Below are 19,685 nucleotides of genomic sequence, written 5' to 3'. Positions count from 1 at the left end.
GTCAAGATAAATTAAATTAAAAAAAAAAAACAACTTGCATTAATCATGTTAGAGAAGTATAAGCGCAAATGGAAGTGAAGTTAACAAGAAAATGGCTTCTGCAATCCTACATAATTCAATAAAAAAAGGAGGAAAATATTCTTTTCAAATTCCATTTGGTATCTCATGTTTCATACCTTTAAGTGAGGATTCCTATGCTTCAGTGAGTTAGAGATTAAGTTTCAGGTGTTCTACAGGACTGATGTTCAATTGAGTGTATTTGTATGGTATTTTGTAGGCTCTCCATTATACACAGCTCCAGAAGTAATAAAGGGAGAAGATTTCTCCAAGTCCAGTGATCTGTGGTCCTTAGGATGTTTACTTTATGAAATGTTCTCAGGTTGTAAGTTTGTGTATTTCTTTGATATCTGTGATAACGAAAACCTACTTTGTGATCCCAATTTAAATTCTTGTTTATTTTTTAAGGAAGTAAAAAGAGAGAAAGATATATTTAAGAGAGGTAATAAAAATTTCTTGAAGAATACATTAAATATGCTTAAGAAAAACAACTTGTCAAGCAATCAGCTGAAGTAATACTGCTAAATTATACTTCCACCTGAATTCCAAGTGTAATGGTATTAACCAACCCAAATCCCTCAAATACTATGATTTGAAAATGTAGCAGTGCTTGTTTGGACAACGTAATGTTCTTAATCTCCTCAGTATTAAACTCTGGATGCATTAATTTGACTTCGAAGGGAGAAAAATTTAACTAGTTTAAAACTAGTCATTGGCTTTCCTGCAGATAAAGTTAGCATTGCCTGCAGCTGGAAGGAAATTTTCAATGCAAAAGAATTACAGTGCAGTAGTCTGAAGTCTTAGACAATACACAGATCTGTCGGATTGGCATACTCTGCTCTTCCCTTCTCCAGCTGCTATGTCATTATGGATTCTTTCAGAGCATTCATGATGGCCTACCTCAAGCTGTCTTTAGAACATGTTCTGTCCTTGGTCTCTTTGGCGGTTCGCAGTAGAATATAATCCAAGGACTTATTTTTAAGTGAACCTTTAAATTCAAATCAAGGATGCTTATTGCTTTGAATATTTCCTTAGGAAAATGAGCTCATTGTATATAATTGCACCTGACAGCCATTTTGAAATTTACATAACTGAAAAAATAAACTTCCATTTATTTTAGGAAGACCACCATTCTTCTCAGAGAACTTTTCAGAATTAATTGAAAAGATTTTACATGAAGATCCACTGCCACTGAGGCCCAAGGGTAACGTTCTTCTCTTGTTAAATGTGTCAAATTGAATCAATAGTAACAAAGTTTTGCTTTGCAGTGTTTATTCTGAGGCTGATTGCAGGAATTGTTTTGCTGTCCAAAGCGAATGTTACCTTTGCCGTTCCTTTGCTATGAACATCTTCCATTAGTGATGAATGCTTATATCTCTGTTGATAAAACATGTGTATCATTTAGTGTTAAGGATTAAAAATACATTCTGAGATGGAATTTTTGAACTTTGTCATTCAATGCATCGGTGGTATTCATGGAGACACCTCGTTAGTTTCTAATTTCAATTCATACTGATACAGCAGAAACGTGACCTATTGAGTTACAACTATTACTTGTTTCAATTTTAAGGGAAACTTTATTTTTGAAGCAAATAGATGGATTGTATTGCATGATTTTGAGCTCTCAGAAGTAGTCTTTCTCAGTTAACTGAGAATTCTGGAAACCTCTTGTGTAATAGGATGCAATAATAGTCCTCTTAAAACTACCACAGCCAGGGTAAATTTCAATTAGCACAATTTTCAACTCTACTTTATTTTCATCTAATAGTTATATGATAATGGGAAGGTTCATATTTTTATATGAAATATAAAAAAATATGAATTTGTGAATATATAGGAATATAATAATAAATGTATATTATTGTTCTGGATTAGCTTGACCAAGTATTGATTTTTATCATCTCTTTGAAGATCATTTTAATACAAGACTTTATATTTAGTATTTTTTATGCATTATTATTATTATTATTTTTTTTAAGATGAAATTGGTGTTAAATAAAACTGCTTTAATGTTTTGATTCAGATAATGATTTGATTTACTTACTGTCACAGTTGATTCTGTTGTCCAGTTCTTATCTTTTTAAGTCCTTCTATTTTCAGGTTCTGCTTTTCAGAAACCTTCTGCAGAGTTCATTAGCTTACTTGATGGATTGCTTCAAAAGGATCCTCAGAAGAGGTAAACTGGTTGTTTGCATTGCCTTTTTCACATCTGGAAAAAAATAATAACTATGATACTATCTGGTGACAATGAAAAAGTAATTAATTTTCTCCTTCGTAAAAGAAGACATAGTGCATTTTCTCATGCAAACTTTATTTAATCAAAATATTAATTCTGCATAGTTTTCTTCTTTTGTATGTGGTGTTAAATAGGTAACTGTTTAACAGGATGTTAGCTTTTCAAATTGGATGGCTTCAGTTTTCCAGAGCAATGGGCATATCTTTTATAAGACTTTAATTTATAGATGTTACACTTACATTTTTGTATAACATAATTATTTATAGAGTAATGTAAATAATGGGACTGGTTAAACTGTGTACTTAATCTTTAATCTCACCTCTCTGTGTTGTGTGAATGATCCATTTCAATTTTAGGCAAAACATTTCCTCTATAAGATAACTTATTTGTTCACCAAATACCAACTAAGAACAATAATAGTCAGTAATAGTTGCTTCATAGCACCACTGGATTCAGAACGTAGCCTGATAAGCTTTTGTAGCTGTACTTTGCCACTGCTTTTTCAGTTTGCCTATTGCTTCTCAAAAGGCTCAACTGGACAGACATATTGCAACATCCATTCTGGAAAGACTCCCTTAGCCATTGTGACGGCGATTCTTCAGACAGCCAGGGCTCAAGGTACTTCATGTTTTAGCAGATGTCTTTCTGTGGTACATATGAACAAATAAATAAATCAATAGTACAGATTTAAAATATTTTTCTGTGAATTTTTCAGTCTTTGAATTTTGCTTAGGAGTTTAATTTTGTTAAATAATTGCTGAGTTAAGTTTTATACCATCCAGTGAGCAGTTTGGGGTGCTTAGGAATTACAGTATTCTATCAGTGTAAGAGTATCTGTTTCCTTTCTGTAGACTCATTTCTTCTAGCTACAGAATGCTATTTGTTTTTTTGTTTATATAACAATGATGAACAGTAATTTGACTTACAGTACTGTCCTTCAGAAGCATTATTAGCACCTCATACATGAGTCAATTTCATCTTTATGTAAGTTTGTTCTTGTGCATTAACATCAAGTCATCAAAAAACCTATCAGCACATCATCTTAGGTTTTGTTAGCCTTGTGAATGTAGTTGACCCATATTCTTTGTTTATAGCATAAAGCATTAATCTAATGTTTTTATATTTAAATGTTAAATACTCTGCATTCCTATATAGGCAGAAACACCCAGTCCTTTTGTGAAGATAGGCTCTATTCACTGAATAGAATGGTTTCTTCCAGATGTCTGTTAATATTGCTGTTTTTAATTTCTTAATTTCCATTTAGAGTTGTTTGTTTGTTTTTAAACAATCTGTTGTTCTAAATATTTGAATGCTATTTCAGGTTGTATTCAGGGAACGAGTATGGAAATAGCTTTATTTTAGAACGCCACATGCTTCTGTGTTTTATCTATTTTTACATTCTATCTCACATTGTTGAAATACCTATTTCTGGAATCAGGGCTGCAGTATTTTTTGTTACTAATGTCTGTTCTAGTTTAATATGCTGCTCTTTGTCTTTTAATTTTATTACTACTTTTACCACCAGGGCAAATAATCGAGACTGTGAGTTTATATCTCAAAATCAGAATTTATTCACAATATTAGTGAGACTTAGATCTACCTTTACCATACTGTATATCTGAGCAATTTCTCAGAGAATCAGAATAATAATTACCCACAAAATATTGGACTTCTTGACTTTACTTACTTGAGTCTTCTAATGATTCTGAAATTTTCACTAAGGCAGTAATTGGCACACATGAAGAACCAAGGACATGGTCCTGACATGCAAAAGAAGATCTGTACTTCTTCCTTTCAAAGTGTGAGCTCCACAGGCAAGGTTTATTTGAACCAGTTCCAGGTGAACAGTACAGGGAAATACAGAAGCAAAAGTGAAAAACTTGCTATTAAGGAAAAAAAAAAAAGTCTTTATTGATCTTAATGCTTGATACAGGCTTTGATATTGAAAGTAAATTGGTTGTAAATTTTTTCTCTGAAGATTGAGCAATCTCTGAAACTTACAAAATTACCCTTGTGTATTCCAGGGTATAAATTTATTCCAAATTTCTTCACTGCCAGTTGTACTAAGGGAGCTAGAGAGTTCTTTAATATTTTCCAAGTTGCTTGCTCAAAAACAACTTTTCATCATTGCCATTACCAATATAAAAAGTATTTGTAGCTCATATTGCAATAGGAGGATGATCTATGAGAATGACAGCTAAATTGCATGTTAATAGTTGCAATAAGTAATGGATACGATCAATCTGATGTCTTTTAAATCTTTTTAATTAATATTTCTTATTAAACAGCAATGAAGACTTGGAGTCATGGAATACCAAGGGGCCAGACGATGCTTGCAAAAACCTATCATCTTCAAGAGCAGATAATAAGCTACCAAGCAATTCTTTCAAAATAGGTAATATTCATTATGTTATTTTGAATTATTTTGTTGGTCTCACCACATGCTTCTTCCTTGTGTTTTGTTTATTTGAACATTTAGATTCAAGTTTGTTCTTTTTTCAGTAGAAAATCCGACTGAATTGCGCCCCAAAAATGCAGATGGTGAATCAAATGAATCCATATTTCTTCTGAGGTATGAAAATCAAAACAACAGTCAGAAAACCCTTGAAAGTCCTCTGAAAATATGAAAATATTTCTATGAAAACAAATAAAAACCCCAAACCAACAAACAAAACCCCACAACAGTGGCCTGCAGTGAGACTTAATCTGTATTCTGTTTCTTTTGAAGTTCTCGTCCTACTCCTAGAACCAGCACTGCAGTACAAGTAACTGATGTTAGTATTGCTCCAATCCAAAATTCTCCACAAAAGGATTCAAGCATGACAAGGGTGAGTAGAAAAACTAATATTAAGAGGCAGTGATATAATCATAGTCAAGATCTTAGCATGGAGACTACATCAAAGACACTTTTCTTTCTCAATCTGTAATTGTAACAGAAAAGTAGTTCCTCCAGTAGTAATTCCTTTAGTGTGTAAAAATATTGAAGGAAAAAAAAAAAAGTAAAAGTAAATGTTTGCAAAGCTTCCAGTGTGGGAGTCAAATAAGATGTTTTGTCCCCCTTTAATTCAATGCATAAAAGAAAGAGGGACTATCTTTTTTTTTTTTTTTTTTTTTTTAAATCCATCTACATTTTGAACTTAAGTTCAAGTTTTTGTTGGTTTGTTTTTTAGAGTTTTGTCTTTCTATTTACATACTTGTTTTTCATAATTTTTAATTGCAAGGTCTAGGCTCTATCAATAACTACACAATTTAAAAGCAATTTAGAATATATTATTTACATGACCAAACAAAGTGAAACATTATGGGAGTAAGTATAAATTTTCTTCTTTTGTGCAAAATGGTATTTCAGAAAACTTTGTTCTTGTTCCAGGCTAAAAATGTGTGCACAAGTCAGCAGGATATGGAGTCAGCATTGAAAGAGCTCATTTACACTGAATCTGATCTTATCATAACACCAATCATTGACAATCCAAAGGTATAGCAAAATAAATTATAAGATTCAGGAACTTGTGGGTGAGGCTAGTTTTGCAGATAAATCTTTAAATCAGGGTGAAACTCATTTCCTGTGTTTTATAATTCAAATTTTAAAGCAGTTCCACCCAGTCATCTGGCAAGCTCTCATGCAAGTTTTTAGCTGTCTTTTACAGTCCTATTGTATTGTTAATTTGGAGAATAGAGTTATTTTGGGGTTTTAAAGTAATGTCAAATAATGTCTTACAATAAATAGAATAAATAGAAGCTATTAAATGCTGTGTTCAGTGGTTTTGTAGATCTGTTTTCTGATAATTTGCTTTAATATCTATTACTTAAATGACAACAAAGCTGAGTGTGTTTTGGTATAAAGAAAACAAAGCTGTCCATGAAGCCACATAGTTCAGGTGTTAAACTCTTCCAGTGCAATTTATGTCATTCTCTGAGTTTTAGATATAATATTTCTAAAAAGCATCTAAAAAACTCAATTTCTCTGGAAAGGAAGGCCTGAAGTTGTAAGAACCACAGAATGGCTTGTGTTGGGCAGGGCCTCACAGATCATCTAGTCCCAACCCCCCTGCCATGGGCAGAGTTACCAGGCACTGGATCGCGCTGCCCAGGAACCCACCCAGCCTGGCCTTGAAATCCTTCAGGGCTGAGGCATCCACAACTTCTTTGGGCAGCCCGTGCCAGTGCCTCACCACACTCTGAAGAGTTTCTTCTTAACATCTAACCTAAATTTCCCTTTGTTCAGCTTAAATCCATTCTCCCTTGTCCTACCACTAGCTATATATGTAAAAAGTCAATCCTCCTCCTGCCTATAAGCTCCTTGTCAGTATTGAAAAATGCCTCAGGAGTACACATGATTTGTACAGCCATCCTGTCCTATTTTTGTGTCCTTGTTTTCATGTTTGACTGCTGAAAAACTTTCAGTAACACATTAAAACTAGTTGTGATGTTTATTTCTCCAGATAATGAAGCAAGTGCCAGTTAGATTTGACTCAAAAGCTTTACATATACCAGCGTATTCAGGTATGGCTCTGCTGACACAGAAACGTTCATTCTGTATATGGTAGTGTAACTGTTGCAAGATTGTAAATCTTTAAATCTGTAAATTTGTAAATCAGCTGAAGTGAGGGGAGAATTCAGATCTGGTTTTCCTGAAGTTGAAAAAGTTATGTTCTTAACTAGACCAAAAATGAGTAGAATTTTCAAGTGCTGACAGCTACATATATATATATACCCTTTCTTCTGCCGTTTGATAAGCCATACTTAAAAGCTTTAAAAAATAAGACAGCCAACTTTTTTTTAGCATGGAAAAACAGAAGTTTGTTTGTTTGTAAAATACTGAGGTATTCAACCAGATTAAGATTTGACAAGGAAGCAAAAGAAAACAGGATGTTGAAAAGTGTAGTGTTGATGAGCTATAATACTTGATAGCCTGGCAGTCTTGTGTGTAATTGTGAAATGTTCCCAATGGACAGTGTAGATTAGTGGATACTTTTTTGTTTTGTCGTGTTTTTAACCTCAGACAAGTCTATTATTTATGGAAACTATTTCCTCTGATATATTTTGGGTAGTATTGTTTGGCTTTAGAGTGCTTGAAGAGGAATGTTAGGCAAGTAGTTACTCCTAGAATTCAGATAGCACCTCTACCTAAACAAAGTTTCTTGTTTTTTTTCTTTCCCTAACAAACTGACTCTCCATACTTTAAAGGAATTTGATAGCTGGAGAAGAATAGAACGTCCCCTAAACAAGATTGTAGTAACAAAAAACATTCTGGATTTGGCAAGAATGGCCATGTTCAAATACCTGAGCAAGTGCTGTTTCATTTAATTTAGTGTTCAGGCATGCAAGCTATCAGGCAGATATTCTGATGTGTTTAGCTGTTATTGTCTATATTTATTTAATAAGGGACAGGTGTTTTTTTTTGGTTTTTTTTTTTTGTGGTTGTAAATATTCTATGGTTATAGCTTTTTTTTTTCTGATTTGTTTTCTAAGATAATGAATTTGGTGCTGCTTATCAACACTTTTTCCTTACCATTAAAAAAAAATATGGAGTAAAAGATGAATACCTGAAATTCATACTGCCTTTCACCTTTGCTAACGTGAACTGTTCATTAGACAGTGTTACTTGCATATAAAATAGACAGAAAGGATGTCCTTAGATATTCTGTATTGGAGCACACCAGGATGGCAGATAAGTTTTTAGAAAGTTACTGACCAAAACTGTGATTACTAAGGTGAACTGAATTTAGTCCTTGAGACTGATAAGGAAGTATTTGGGAAGTTCAGTTCCCATACAGTGATCAGTGAGATGATGATTACGTTTGTTCTCCTGGCGGCTGTTGACTTGTATTCTTCTTGAAGTCATCTGTGTTCAGTTACTCTTAAGGTTTAACCAGATGGGTACCTGTCTATATGAAAATTAATCAGTATTTTAGGCTTGTTGCAATTGCTTCTGAGAGAATTTTGATGACAGTCATTATTTTTTACCTCAACTTTGCTGTAGAGAAACAGCGTGAAATATTGGAATTCTAGTTAGATTAAAATTTTCTAGCTTATTTATTCATGCTGATGTTATTTCTAGTGTATTAAAACAACATAAAAGATCTTTAACTACTTGTTTGCTTCTTGTGCTAGCTGAGAAGTTGTCATCTCTGAAGGATGTGGACTGGAATGACTTCTTGCACCAAGCATGTTTGTTGCTTGATTCCGCTGAGAAGAATCCAGGAACAGCACGTTCTAAACTGAATTTACTGTCTTACCTCTGTACTGTGGCTGGCCACAAGGAAGCTGCAAGCAGGCTAATTAACTCTCGGCTGGTAAATAATAAAGCTCTGAAGGAATCAATATGGTTTATGTAGCATTGGCATTGTAGCAAAAATTGGCTGCATTTAGTTATATTTAAAAAGCAAAACAATGACAACAAAAAACCCTACTGCACCCTAGTGAAGAAAAAAGGCAAGTGAGGTATAAACCAAAAAAAAAAAAAAAAACCAAACCAAAACGTATTGAATTCCATGTCTGTTTTCCTAATGGAGAATTGCTCTAAGTATTATTCTATTATCACTGGAGAATTACTATTAATTATTTTTACAACAGTCCAATAACTGAATCGCTGATGAGCAGAAGATTTTAGAAATAAGTGCTGATTGTGCATTAACTCTCAATTCATTATTTTAGCATTTGGCAACTATTTCACTTCTTAAGTAATTATTTGATAATACTGTATGATAATCTATTTTTCAAAATGAAAGCATCAGTTTTTCCATTGTATGGTGATACTCACATAGAAAATAATGCTCATTTTCATAAGCTGGTATATGTTTATCATTTTGGCTTAAGGGAAGAATGTTGGGAAAAATGCCATTTTTACATTCAGGAATTCTGTTCTTAATGGATACGTTGGGCAATGTCTGCAGTGTTTGCCTATCATTGGCTAATATTGGGTTGTTATTTTTTTCTTTTACAAATGCCATCCAAAAACATTTTACATAATTACAAGTATTTTGTTCTTTTATATTTATCACTGGAATGCATCAGATCACTCTACCATTCATATTTGCTTATCTTCTTCAAATTATAGTTCCCAGTGTTAATACAGCAGCTGCGTGCCGCCACCAACTGGGATATGTAAGTAACAATTATGTTACATCAATTTCTTCAAATGTGCTACTATTACTGAATTTTATTAGGATGTACTTCTTCACAGTTTTTGAGGAGGTTTTTTTTTAGCCTTTCAAACCACTGTGGTACTTGATTGGCAGCATGATGTAAGTAACATTATTTTTCTGTTTGTTTGTTTGTTTTGGCATTGTATTAAAATACTGCACTTTTGTGAGATCTAAGCTTATATTAAATGTCTAAAATTTTACCTGAAAGCTGTATGACTTACTGTGTCAAATATTATTATTTAAATTGCTGAATAAACCAAGCCATTCCATAATGATCGGAAAATATTTCTAATGATAGTTTTTTTAAATGTTAGAAATATTTGAAGCTGGTAGTGCCCTCTGCTGCTCATTTAATAAGTGTTGATATTACTGCTTATTTTTTCTTTAATGAAGCATTTAAAGCTGATTTGCTGCAATACATTTAATTCTTTGTTTTGTCAGCTGTACTAAAATGTTTATAAGGATCTGTTGGGGGGGGTTCAGTATTTTAAGAAAACTGAGTGGGAGCATGGGGGATTGTGAGGACTGTAATAAACTAAAGAATCTCCATTTTTTGTTGCTGTACGGTAAAAATGTATCTTATTGCATGAATTTATTGCTAATTAAGCTGAACTACAGACAGAATTAAGTAGTGCATTAAAAAAAAAAAAATAAAAGAAGACAAAATTCACCTGTAAATAGCACTTAAATAGTTCCTGCCCTTAGTGATCTGTACAAAATAGATGTAGGCTGGAAAAAATTGTTTTTGTCATGTTTTGGAAACAGTTCTCCTTTACCTGAAAAAAATGTATTTCATATGCAGACGTGCTAAAGTGGCTCGAGTGATTGGTTTGCTGGCACTGCACACGTCTGAGCTTGGAGAAAACATACCTGTGTCTGAGGTGACTTTCCATTTCATTTTTTAATAATATTATTAATGCTTATACTTGTATGTCAGATTTTCACTGCTTTGTTTCCTCCATATGTGAAAAGGGAAGTAATTCAATTAAATACATAAACCTACTTGTTCATTCTGTGTAGCTGTGGCTGTGATATTTAGAAAACTCTGGGAATGCTGGACTATGAAAAATTGCAGCCTCTTTTTCTTCTCCTTTACAGAATATCCAGTAGTCACTGTTGTACTTGTGTTCTGTGTGTGTATGTACAAAGAAAGTGTTGACATGTTTTGCTATGTGGAAGCGCAGTCACTATAACAATAGTACAGCTGCTTCTTACACATCTTTTTTTCCCCTCTAGAAGAAGTAATGGAGTTGGGACTCATTTGAGATTTCTCTCAGTTCTTAAAGAATGTGTATAATGAAAAGTCAAGTGATTTTCTATGGAGATGAAAACAATTTTGAATTTTCTGTTCATTTTGTATTCTCAGCAGCTGACTCAAACTGAAGAATAATTAACAGATCTTACTGGTTGTTGTTTTTTTTTTTTTACATGTGATACATACACACTGCACAGCATAACAGTATCTGCTTTTCAGTATCTGTTTAAGCTGTGAAGCTGACCTTGTTTTTGCTCTGTGAAATACAGTCAGTATTTGAATGTGAGAAATCCAACTACTTGTCCCACTTTGCAAATACAAAATGTGGTAGTTCAGTTAAAGTTCCTTCAAAAACCATTGAGTCCATCTGTCTGACCATGTCAGAGCTAACCAAAAGCTAAGGCGTGTACTGGGGGCATTTTCCAGGTATCTTTTGAACACTCATAGGCACAGAGCATCAGCCACCTCTCTGGGGTCTATTCCAGTGTTTTACTATCCTCATGGAACAGAAAATTTTCCTAAGTGCCCAGTCTGACCCTCCTCTGGCCCAGCTCTATGCTGTTCCCATGTGTCCTGTTCTCAAAAACCTAGATGACAAGCCCAGCACCATCCTTTGCTTGCTGTAGAGAGCAGTGAGGTCATATGCTTTCACACTTTGCAGGTCTGGTATGTAGTAAATGCAGTTAATGGTTAATAGTTAACTTTTTTGGCAGTAGACTTAAGGAGTCTTTTTTTTCTTCTTTTTTAAGGTCCCATTGTGTTAGTTTTTGTTGTTTTTTTCCCCTCTTACTGAATATTGCACCTTGTAATTTCATTGTCTAGAATAACTACGGTTATTTTGCTTTTATAGCAACATAAAAGTCGTTTCCAAATATAATTCAGCATTTTTAGAAATGTGCCTCTGCTTAAAAAAAGCAAATTAAATGTGTTGCCAGTAACACTGAGGGACTAGAAACAAAAATTAGTTCTCAGTATCTATTTGACCCCATTCGTATATGAATTAAAATTAACTTATATGCTCTGATTAGGAAAATAATGGATTTGAGTTACAATGTTGTTCAAAAGGTGACTGCTGTGCTTGCTGTAGTGGCAGTTATTGCAAGTCTTCTTAAAACAATTTATCACTGTAAAAATATTTTAGAATGCCTACAAGACTAGAATTAGGAAAAAACATTCTCATATCTTCAGTGTTGTAACTTCTGGTCTACAGTCTTGATTCCTGCCCTCAAGCTGCTAGAACTGGATGAATAGCTGGCTTATCATTCCTTGGAGCTGTCAGCTATTGCATATGGTGTAATGCTTTTTTAAAAGTTAAAATTATTTTCTTATTTCTTAAAAAAAGAAAAAGCAAAACCAACTAATTTTGAACCACATTGTATACTGTAATAAAATATAGTATATTTTATCCTCTTATATGAGCCGACTGATGCTCTGGCTGAAGTTTCTTGATGGCTGATGTAATTTAGGAAAAGTCAAGAGCAAGCTGTGACTTGTCAGAACATAATAATCTAAAATGATTTTGTAATCCAGTTCTTAAGGACTTCAGTCTGTAAAATACAATCCCTGAACTGTAAGCCCAATAAGAAAGTCCTTTACTGAAGTGAGCTAAGGTTGATGTGATCGTCTTGGTCCAGTGGGCTAATTTAGCTTTTCTGTAGTACAGAGGCAAATGTGGGAAATGTGGAGAAGCACAGAGGAGTCATGCAGGTACGTACTCCTGTTTCCGCTCTATGCCTCCAGCAATAGGCATCTCTAGGATTTCCTGAGCCAGGTATTTGAATTTATCTACTTGTCCTCTAAGCCCTTTAAAGGTTTTATCATCCCTGGCATCCATTGGGAAGAGACTGCGCAGCTAAACAATATGCTGTGTGAGGTAGCATTCACTTGGTGTGAACTTGCCCTTGATAGGGTCATTCTGAGACCCATTGGTTCTTACACTACATACGAAGCACAAACTTTCATGTTCATCTTATCTGTGGCAATTATGACATATGATGGGATGCTTATGGCTTGATGTTTGGTTTTTTTTTTGCTCATCTCTATTCCAGATAGAATTGTTCTAATGTTATTAGCTCCTCATGCTGAAGCTCTTAAAATTCTGTTGGTCCTTCTTGCCAATTTACACTTTTTCCAGATCCCAGTTTCACCTTTTTAAGGCTGGGGACCAAGACTGCTTCCTCTAATAAGATGCAGACACATAAATGGTCTATCTAACGGTAGCTGATTTTCTATTTACTTCCCATTCTGTTCCTGGTAACTGCTAACAATTTTTCTTCTTTTGACTGCTGTTGAGCAGACTTCATCTCTGTGAGCCCCTTTCCTACAGCCTAAGTATTTCTGTTCCCAAATATGAAAAGTCAGTTCAGAATTGCATGAAAATGCAGAATTACTGTTGCCCTATGCATGCTGTGCTATGTCTACTAAGTTTTCTTTTCCATTATTATTGCAGCATTACAATCCCTTTATAGTGTTGTTACTTCAGTATTCACTCATCCAGTTGTTTGTGATTTCTTTTGTACTTTTAGAAGCAGCAGGTGTCCTCAGAGAGACTCGTGCAGGACAGCAATGCTGACTGTTTCCTGTTAAAATGTTTCTTCGTATCTACCCTTAATTTCCCGGTTTTTACCCAGTTATGCATTTATTTGAGGACATTTCCTCTATTTTTGAAGTTAAATTGCACCATTCATCTTTTGTTTTTGTTGTTCAGATGGCTTGTTAAATAGCAGCAATGATGAGCTGCAGAAGTAGAATAATTTTAGGAAAGAAAAGAAGCCTCGTCCTTACTTCACATAGTAAAGTGAATGTGCTTTGTGCCAAAAGAATTAACAGTTGTCCTCCTCCTTTCCCCCCCCTCCAAGGAAAAGAGATGTTTTTAAGGCTCTCATTATTACATACGTAACCACTAGAGGTCAGTAAAACACAAAAATTAAATGCAAGTCTGCTACTGTTTCTCACAACATCATGTGCTGGAAAAGTCTATATATATATGACAGTGGAACTGCGTATGATTTTGATTCTTCTCATATATTCTAAAGCTGCTGATATATTTCAATGTGAATTAATTTGCAATTGGTCTATTTCCAGTTAAGTGTATTTTAGAACAGTACCACGTTGAATAGAGAGACTGACCTCAGAATGTAAAAGAGAAATTGATCTCTTCTACATTTATTCTTCAAGTCAGAATGAAGACATTTTGTGCGATTTCTTTTACCTGGCAGTTGCAATAAAAACTTGTTGAGGCACTTGCTGAAGATTAGTTGCTTTCTGATCTACTCTGGTTGAGTTTTTTGGTATTTTTTTCCTATGGAGTCGCCTTTTACAAATCAGAAATATATATTTTTCTTATTTTTTCCTAGTTATCTTGGTAAAAGAGCTAAAGCTTCCTACTTAGGGTTTGAAACTGGTTCTTGCAGAATTAACTGCTTGTGCTTAGAAAAATCTGCTTACCCTTATTTTTGTAGTTAGAGAGGCTTGCTTCTATGTATGTCTATCTTATTGATGACAAGAAACTGTTGTTCTTTCCTCTCTGCGCATATGTAGTGTTTCCCTCTGGATAGGCACATCTACTGTGATGTAAATCTCTGCCTTCTCCTTGAGGATCAGTAAAATAAAAGGTGATCATAGAGGAATCTCGCCAAATTTTTTTGTGTCAGGGAGCAGCATCCTTCTTTGTCAGGTATAGGACCAGTTTTCCCTCACTTAAGGAATCACTTTCTGTTCCCCTGCTTTTTGGAGGCAAAATCTTTCTTGTTGTTTCTCTCTTTAAAATCTGAGTGGAAATATCAGTCTCATGCTATGACCTAGGCAGCTGTGCCTTTTAACCTACAGACATGGGTCCATTGCTTTGCTGGGAGAGGATTTGGAGACCCTGCTACATAATTTTCTCACCTGCAAGTTTCTTTGCAAAGCCTTTGGCTTATGAAACTCCATGGGCAAATTAATGAACTTGATATTCCATGTAGAATGGCAGAATGTCTCTAATACTGAGCTTAGAACTTCATTCTTTTGTGAAAGCAATGGAGTATCCTGATGTGTTTTTATCCAAGTTGAAACTGCATATAACTTGAGCCTTTTTATTTCTCATTCTTGTGGTACAATTTGCTAGTTGGTCTGTACAACTCACATTGCATAGCTGCATCATTATAAGTTCAGCTTTACAGTTCCTTTTTCTAACTAGTCTGAGTCCTACTTTTGGAATAGGTATACAGTTTGTTCTCATTAAAATTCTCATACAGTGGTGACTTTAAGTCCTGTTCCTGGCTTCTCTCTGATTATTCCTGTTTCTAGGCCTATACGCATCTGCCTGTACTCTAAGGAGATTCAAATTAGAATAGAAGGTTTTATTTGAACTTTTATTCCAACCTCTTTAGTTTTGCTATTTTTATTGTAAAAAGCTTATTGAAATCTGCTCACAAGTGATCATATTTGAGTTTATCCTTGTCTATTTCCTCCAATGGCATTTATCTTAACATACACTGTTTCTTCTTATGCAAAAATAATACCAATTTAAAAAAAAACACCCGAGCTTTAGGAAATAGACACAAGCTAATGATAAGCTGTATCAGGGTATATGCATAGGAGGACTTGCAGGTTAGCATACACACTCGTCTGCTGTTTTGCAAAATGATTGTGATGAAAATTTCTCTTTCTAGCATAACAATGTCCATTCGACATTTTGTAGAGAAAGCATGGCTGCACATTCTTTGCTGTTGAGAGTGCTGTGTTTAGTCAATGTATCAAAATGCATACAAGTATTTGACTTGAGTCAGCACTGCCTTCCCCATAGCTTGGTGTCAGTTGATACAGCATTAATAGTGTGCTGATGGTTTGGTTGTTGCTGAGTGGTGGGTGTGCACCTAGGGCTTCTCCACAGTATTTCCATATTACATAGTCATTTGTTTTCATATTACACAGTCATTTGCTCTCTTAGTTGACTGTTTATATATTACTGCAGTTAATAAAACGGTTCTTACAAAGATGTTAAATAATGACTTCTTTAGCAGTACAGATAGAGTATTTGAAGCTGAAGATCTCCGTATTTCACTGTTGGAGAGAAACAACAATCGTATGTGGTATAAAATGCAGCTGCTCAAGCTGTTTATGACATTTTAGTAATTCCTTTTTTCTTCTGTCCATTGTAATATAAATGTACAGTGGGAAGTTCTAAGTCTTGCTTAATTAAAAATTTTTAAAAAATATTTTAAAGTGATATTTTAGCTATTTTTTCACTATAAAATAATCACTTTCTAAGTAATAATGTACAAGTTATACTTCTGGATTTAAATCTCCAGTTATTCATATGTCCTAAATTATTCCCAGCTAGCTTTTACTGGAGAAAAACCCCAATTGAAGGGAGCTTACTGCATGGCAGCTGTCTAACCAGTAATTTCTTTTAATGTTAACAGTAATTAACATATACTGAGGACTGAATTTGCTCCAACATTTTGAGGTAGATAGTTCATCTTTTTTTTTTTCTTCCCATTGAGAACAGGAAATATGCAAAGAAATTTCATGGCCCAGTAGTTACTGTTAAAGTAGGGTGAGCACAAATATGAGGCTGATAATGCAGCGTTGACTCTATAATCATTGTTTTCCCTTCAATTTGGCTGCATAGAAAACTTCAAACTAATTACATACGTTTTAATTTTCTTATTCCTAAATCTACTGATTTAATTTTAGACTAAGGGCAAATATTGTTTTTAATAAGTATAAGAGAAGAAGTTACTTAATGATTTCGTTTTTGCAAATCATATTTTCTGAGGGCTGCAAAGAATAAAACCTGAAAACTTCTTTGATTTGGAAGGCAGTTGGAGGATTATGGAGTAGGATTTATATTTTTTATCTTTATCCTAGGCTGATAAACTGTTTCTGTTAACTTCTAGAGGAAAATGGTGTTTACTTGAAGAGTAGCATGTAGCTGCCTTTGTTGTGTTTTCCTGTCTGTTGTACTATGGTGGGCTCTTGCTGAACTCATTTTAGTTTGGGTCTCCTTCAGCATCACTTTCATGAGGTTTTAGAATATACACTCGTGTCTTGTTCTGTGTGTGCATAATATAATTTGCCCTTATTGATGGTATTTGGGAATCTGAATGGAAAACATTCAGTGATTTCTCAGAGCTTTTCATATGTTCTACATATGTACACGCACTGTAAAAAATGAGAATGTGCAAATTTTAATTTTGTTAACACAAACAAAAGAGGAAACTCAAATTCTGGTTAGCCAACATAATGTGACCTGCAGTTATTTTCGTGAAAACATAAGGTGGCTTTCTGCAGCACTGAAAATGCAGAGTCAGCCTGTCAGCTGTCCTAAATGAATGTGATAGTAAGAAATAAAGTAGAAGCAACTTTCCTGGTAAGCTGCCTTTGGGAATACACCTCTACTTTTCTTTGTAAAGCCTCTGCCCTTGAGGGCACTGAGTGCTGTTTCACAGAGGAATAACAATTTTGGAGCACTGAGAACACTTACAAGGTGCAGACCCTTTTGTATTTAAGCAGCTAGATCTCTATGTAGAAAATGCAGTAGGGATACTTAAACAGCTACCAAGCAGATTTGTCAGCTAAGTGAGCTGGCTTTCTTGTGAATGTCTGTCTTGCAGTTGGCTAACTTTTGAGCTTAATTACATACACTCTACTGTCTTCTTTACCATCTTCACCTCCTGTTTTCTTAGCTCTCAGGACATTTAAACAGAAGGTCCTTGGTTCAGGAGGATGTTTTCTGATACTTAACGGAGTAGCCTCTGACCTGCTATGCTTAGCGAATTCAAAATATTTTTATATATGCATTTTCTCTTGGTTAAGAAAAAAAGATTTGTACCAGTCTTTTTTTTACTTCTGTGTCGCTATTACGTTTTGACAGGTTTCACATACGCAAGGCAGCTCAGTGTTTTTACTCTTAGTAGAGTTGGTGGAAGTTGAATGAGGGGTTTCAAACAATTTTAAAGAAGGGTGAAATGCCTAAGCCTTCCTCCATTAGGCAGAGGTGATAGAAGAATTGTCTCAATTCTTCTTTCTTTTTATGCTACATCTGGGATTTAACAGCACGTATTCTATCCCAAGTTCTCATGAAAACAGTACAGCAAAGCATGAATATGGAGTTCTGTATGGTTGTGCATTGTGGGGCAGGAAAAGAGCTGAATTTATCATCCTGTTGTAGATTTAAATTAGATTTGTTCTTTCATTAGAATTTTTGGCATTGTGCATAGAAATCGGCCTTTTAGTTACTTTTAGTTACTTTTGCTGGTGTACTGTGGGTAAATATTACAGAACAGAAAATGAAAAATAAAGTCAATTTTAAAATGAATAGGTTGAAAGCACTATGTTTCTCTGATGTTTCATTTTTTCAATTGAAACTAAGTGGAGTCTTCTGTCAAGAGCTTTTCTAAGTATCTAAAATATTTCTAACATATTAAAGAGATATGATACAAAGCAAAGAACTTCATGTATTTAAAAAGACATTCCTAGCAGATTTTTTTTTTTAAGTTTATTATGTCTGACATTGGCACTGTGTGATGTCCCATATTCCCCCCTATCTTTTCATGCTACTTAAATGTAGAGCCAACACCTGTTACTTTATAAAGAAATGGATGTGTGACAGATGTGCTTGGGGCATGAGAGGCCAGGTGAACTGGACCGAGTAGTATTCCTAAAATAGCCTAATAAAAACAGCTTTTTTTTGTCTGTGGAAAGAGTGAAATATTTTTTGGTTCTTGCATTGTCATGGGTATCAGCAGAACCACAAAACACACAGGGGAAGTGAATCATGGAGTTCAAATTCTTGCTGCGAACAAGAGAGACCACACTGAAAATTTTCATGCATAACCTTCTTGACATGAAACACTGCTTCTTAATTCTGGAGAACAGATCTGTGCAATTATTTTCTATTTCCTAGCATAACTTTGCTAGTATTTTCATAGTGTTTACAAAGTTACACTGTACACTGTTGCGGTTCTATACTGTCTGGATATTAGTTTTTTGGTTTTTTTTTTACTTAAAGCCTATCATAGCTGTGGATTGGGTTTTAATTTTTCTGATACTTTTCTTTTTGAGTTAGCTAACTGTTTGGTTATTGAAACGTTTATCTTTTTTAACTAAGTTTATGTAGCTTGAAGAATGAACATAGTCTCTTTTTTTTCCACTTTGTTTTGTCTCTTGTTTGCAAATTTATCAAATTGTAGATAGCAATAAGAAAAGAATAACCAGCTTCTCCCTCTAAAGTACATTGATTGGCACAAGTGGGCTACCACAAATTTCTGTGATATACTTTTCAGCTACCACCAATCTGCAGTTAATATTTCTTTCAGTTTCCTGCTGTCTTTGATTACAGCACTAAAAGATGTTCAAAGCAGCCTCAGTGTTATGCAAGATCAATTGTATATTTGTTGTACTACCAGCTTTTCCTCTGAATAGCTGAACATTAGCCTGAAGCACATTTGTTTTTTTGAGAAAGAAATTTCTAGCCAGGTGGTTTTGGGTCTGGTTGTCTCCTTCACTGAGTAAAATGAAGGAACTTGCAATTATGCCAGTATGGTTTGGGTTTGAAGGGACCTTAAAGATCTTTTGTTCCAACCTCCCTCAATAAAAGGTAATAATAATTTCAAAGAAAAATAATAGAAAATACTGTGTGCCTATATAATTTTTTAAAAATATGACATAGTCTACGTAGAACAAATAAATAAATGTAAGCATCTCTACATGAGTGTTTTATTGATGAAATTCAGTAGTGTCCTCACCATGGTTTCTAATTCAAGCTGATAATAAACACATTGCCCAGAAGCAAAGGATGATCCAAAGTATATCGCACACAGTTAATAAAAAGAATAAAAATCCAGAAACTTGTAAAAGGCACAAATGAACAGTAGAAACATGTAAATAATGATAAAGAATGATGCAGAAGCAAAAATGAGGAGAACAAAAGGAAAGAGAACCACTTGCTTAGATGTTCCCGACAAATCTTCTTTTGTGAAGATTGATGTATAGAGGTCTAGTA

General features: G+C 34.4%; 1 protein-coding gene across 6 annotated transcripts in view; it reads left to right on the top strand.

Moving 5' to 3' along the window:
* ULK4 (unc-51 like kinase 4) overlaps positions 1 to 19,685 on the top strand; it is a 212,399-nt gene that overhangs the window by 8,659 nt on the left and 184,055 nt on the right. For 5 of the 6 annotated variants that reach the window (XR_008209227.1, XM_052694277.1, XM_052694280.1 and 2 more), the window contains exons 6-17: positions 278 to 379; positions 1,178 to 1,261; positions 2,158 to 2,233; positions 2,822 to 2,911; positions 4,582 to 4,688; positions 4,796 to 4,865; positions 5,022 to 5,121; positions 5,664 to 5,768; positions 6,736 to 6,796; positions 8,408 to 8,589; positions 9,354 to 9,400; positions 10,244 to 10,322. Coding sequence is in view for 5 of the 6 variants with exons in the window: in XM_052694277.1 (XP_052550237.1) it covers positions 278 to 379; positions 1,178 to 1,261; positions 2,158 to 2,233; positions 2,822 to 2,911; positions 4,582 to 4,688; positions 4,796 to 4,865; positions 5,022 to 5,121; positions 5,664 to 5,768; positions 6,736 to 6,796; positions 8,408 to 8,589; positions 9,354 to 9,400; positions 10,244 to 10,322 (1,103 nt within the window). In the remaining variant the exon portion in view is untranslated. The remainder of the gene's footprint in view (positions 1 to 277; positions 380 to 1,177; positions 1,262 to 2,157; positions 2,234 to 2,821; positions 2,912 to 4,581; positions 4,689 to 4,795; positions 4,866 to 5,021; positions 5,122 to 5,663; positions 5,769 to 6,735; positions 6,797 to 8,407; positions 8,590 to 9,353; positions 9,401 to 10,243; positions 10,323 to 19,685) is intronic. The other variant, XM_052694278.1, reaches the window with a different exon arrangement.

Source organism: Tympanuchus pallidicinctus, unplaced genomic scaffold (assembly GCF_026119805.1).
Source record: "Tympanuchus pallidicinctus isolate F22 unplaced genomic scaffold, pur_lepc_1.0 scaffold3, whole genome shotgun sequence".
NCBI lineage: Eukaryota > Metazoa > Chordata > Aves > Galliformes > Phasianidae > Tympanuchus > Tympanuchus pallidicinctus.
Note: the sequence above shows the minus strand (reverse complement) of the source record. Positions and strands in the feature narration are given on the sequence as shown.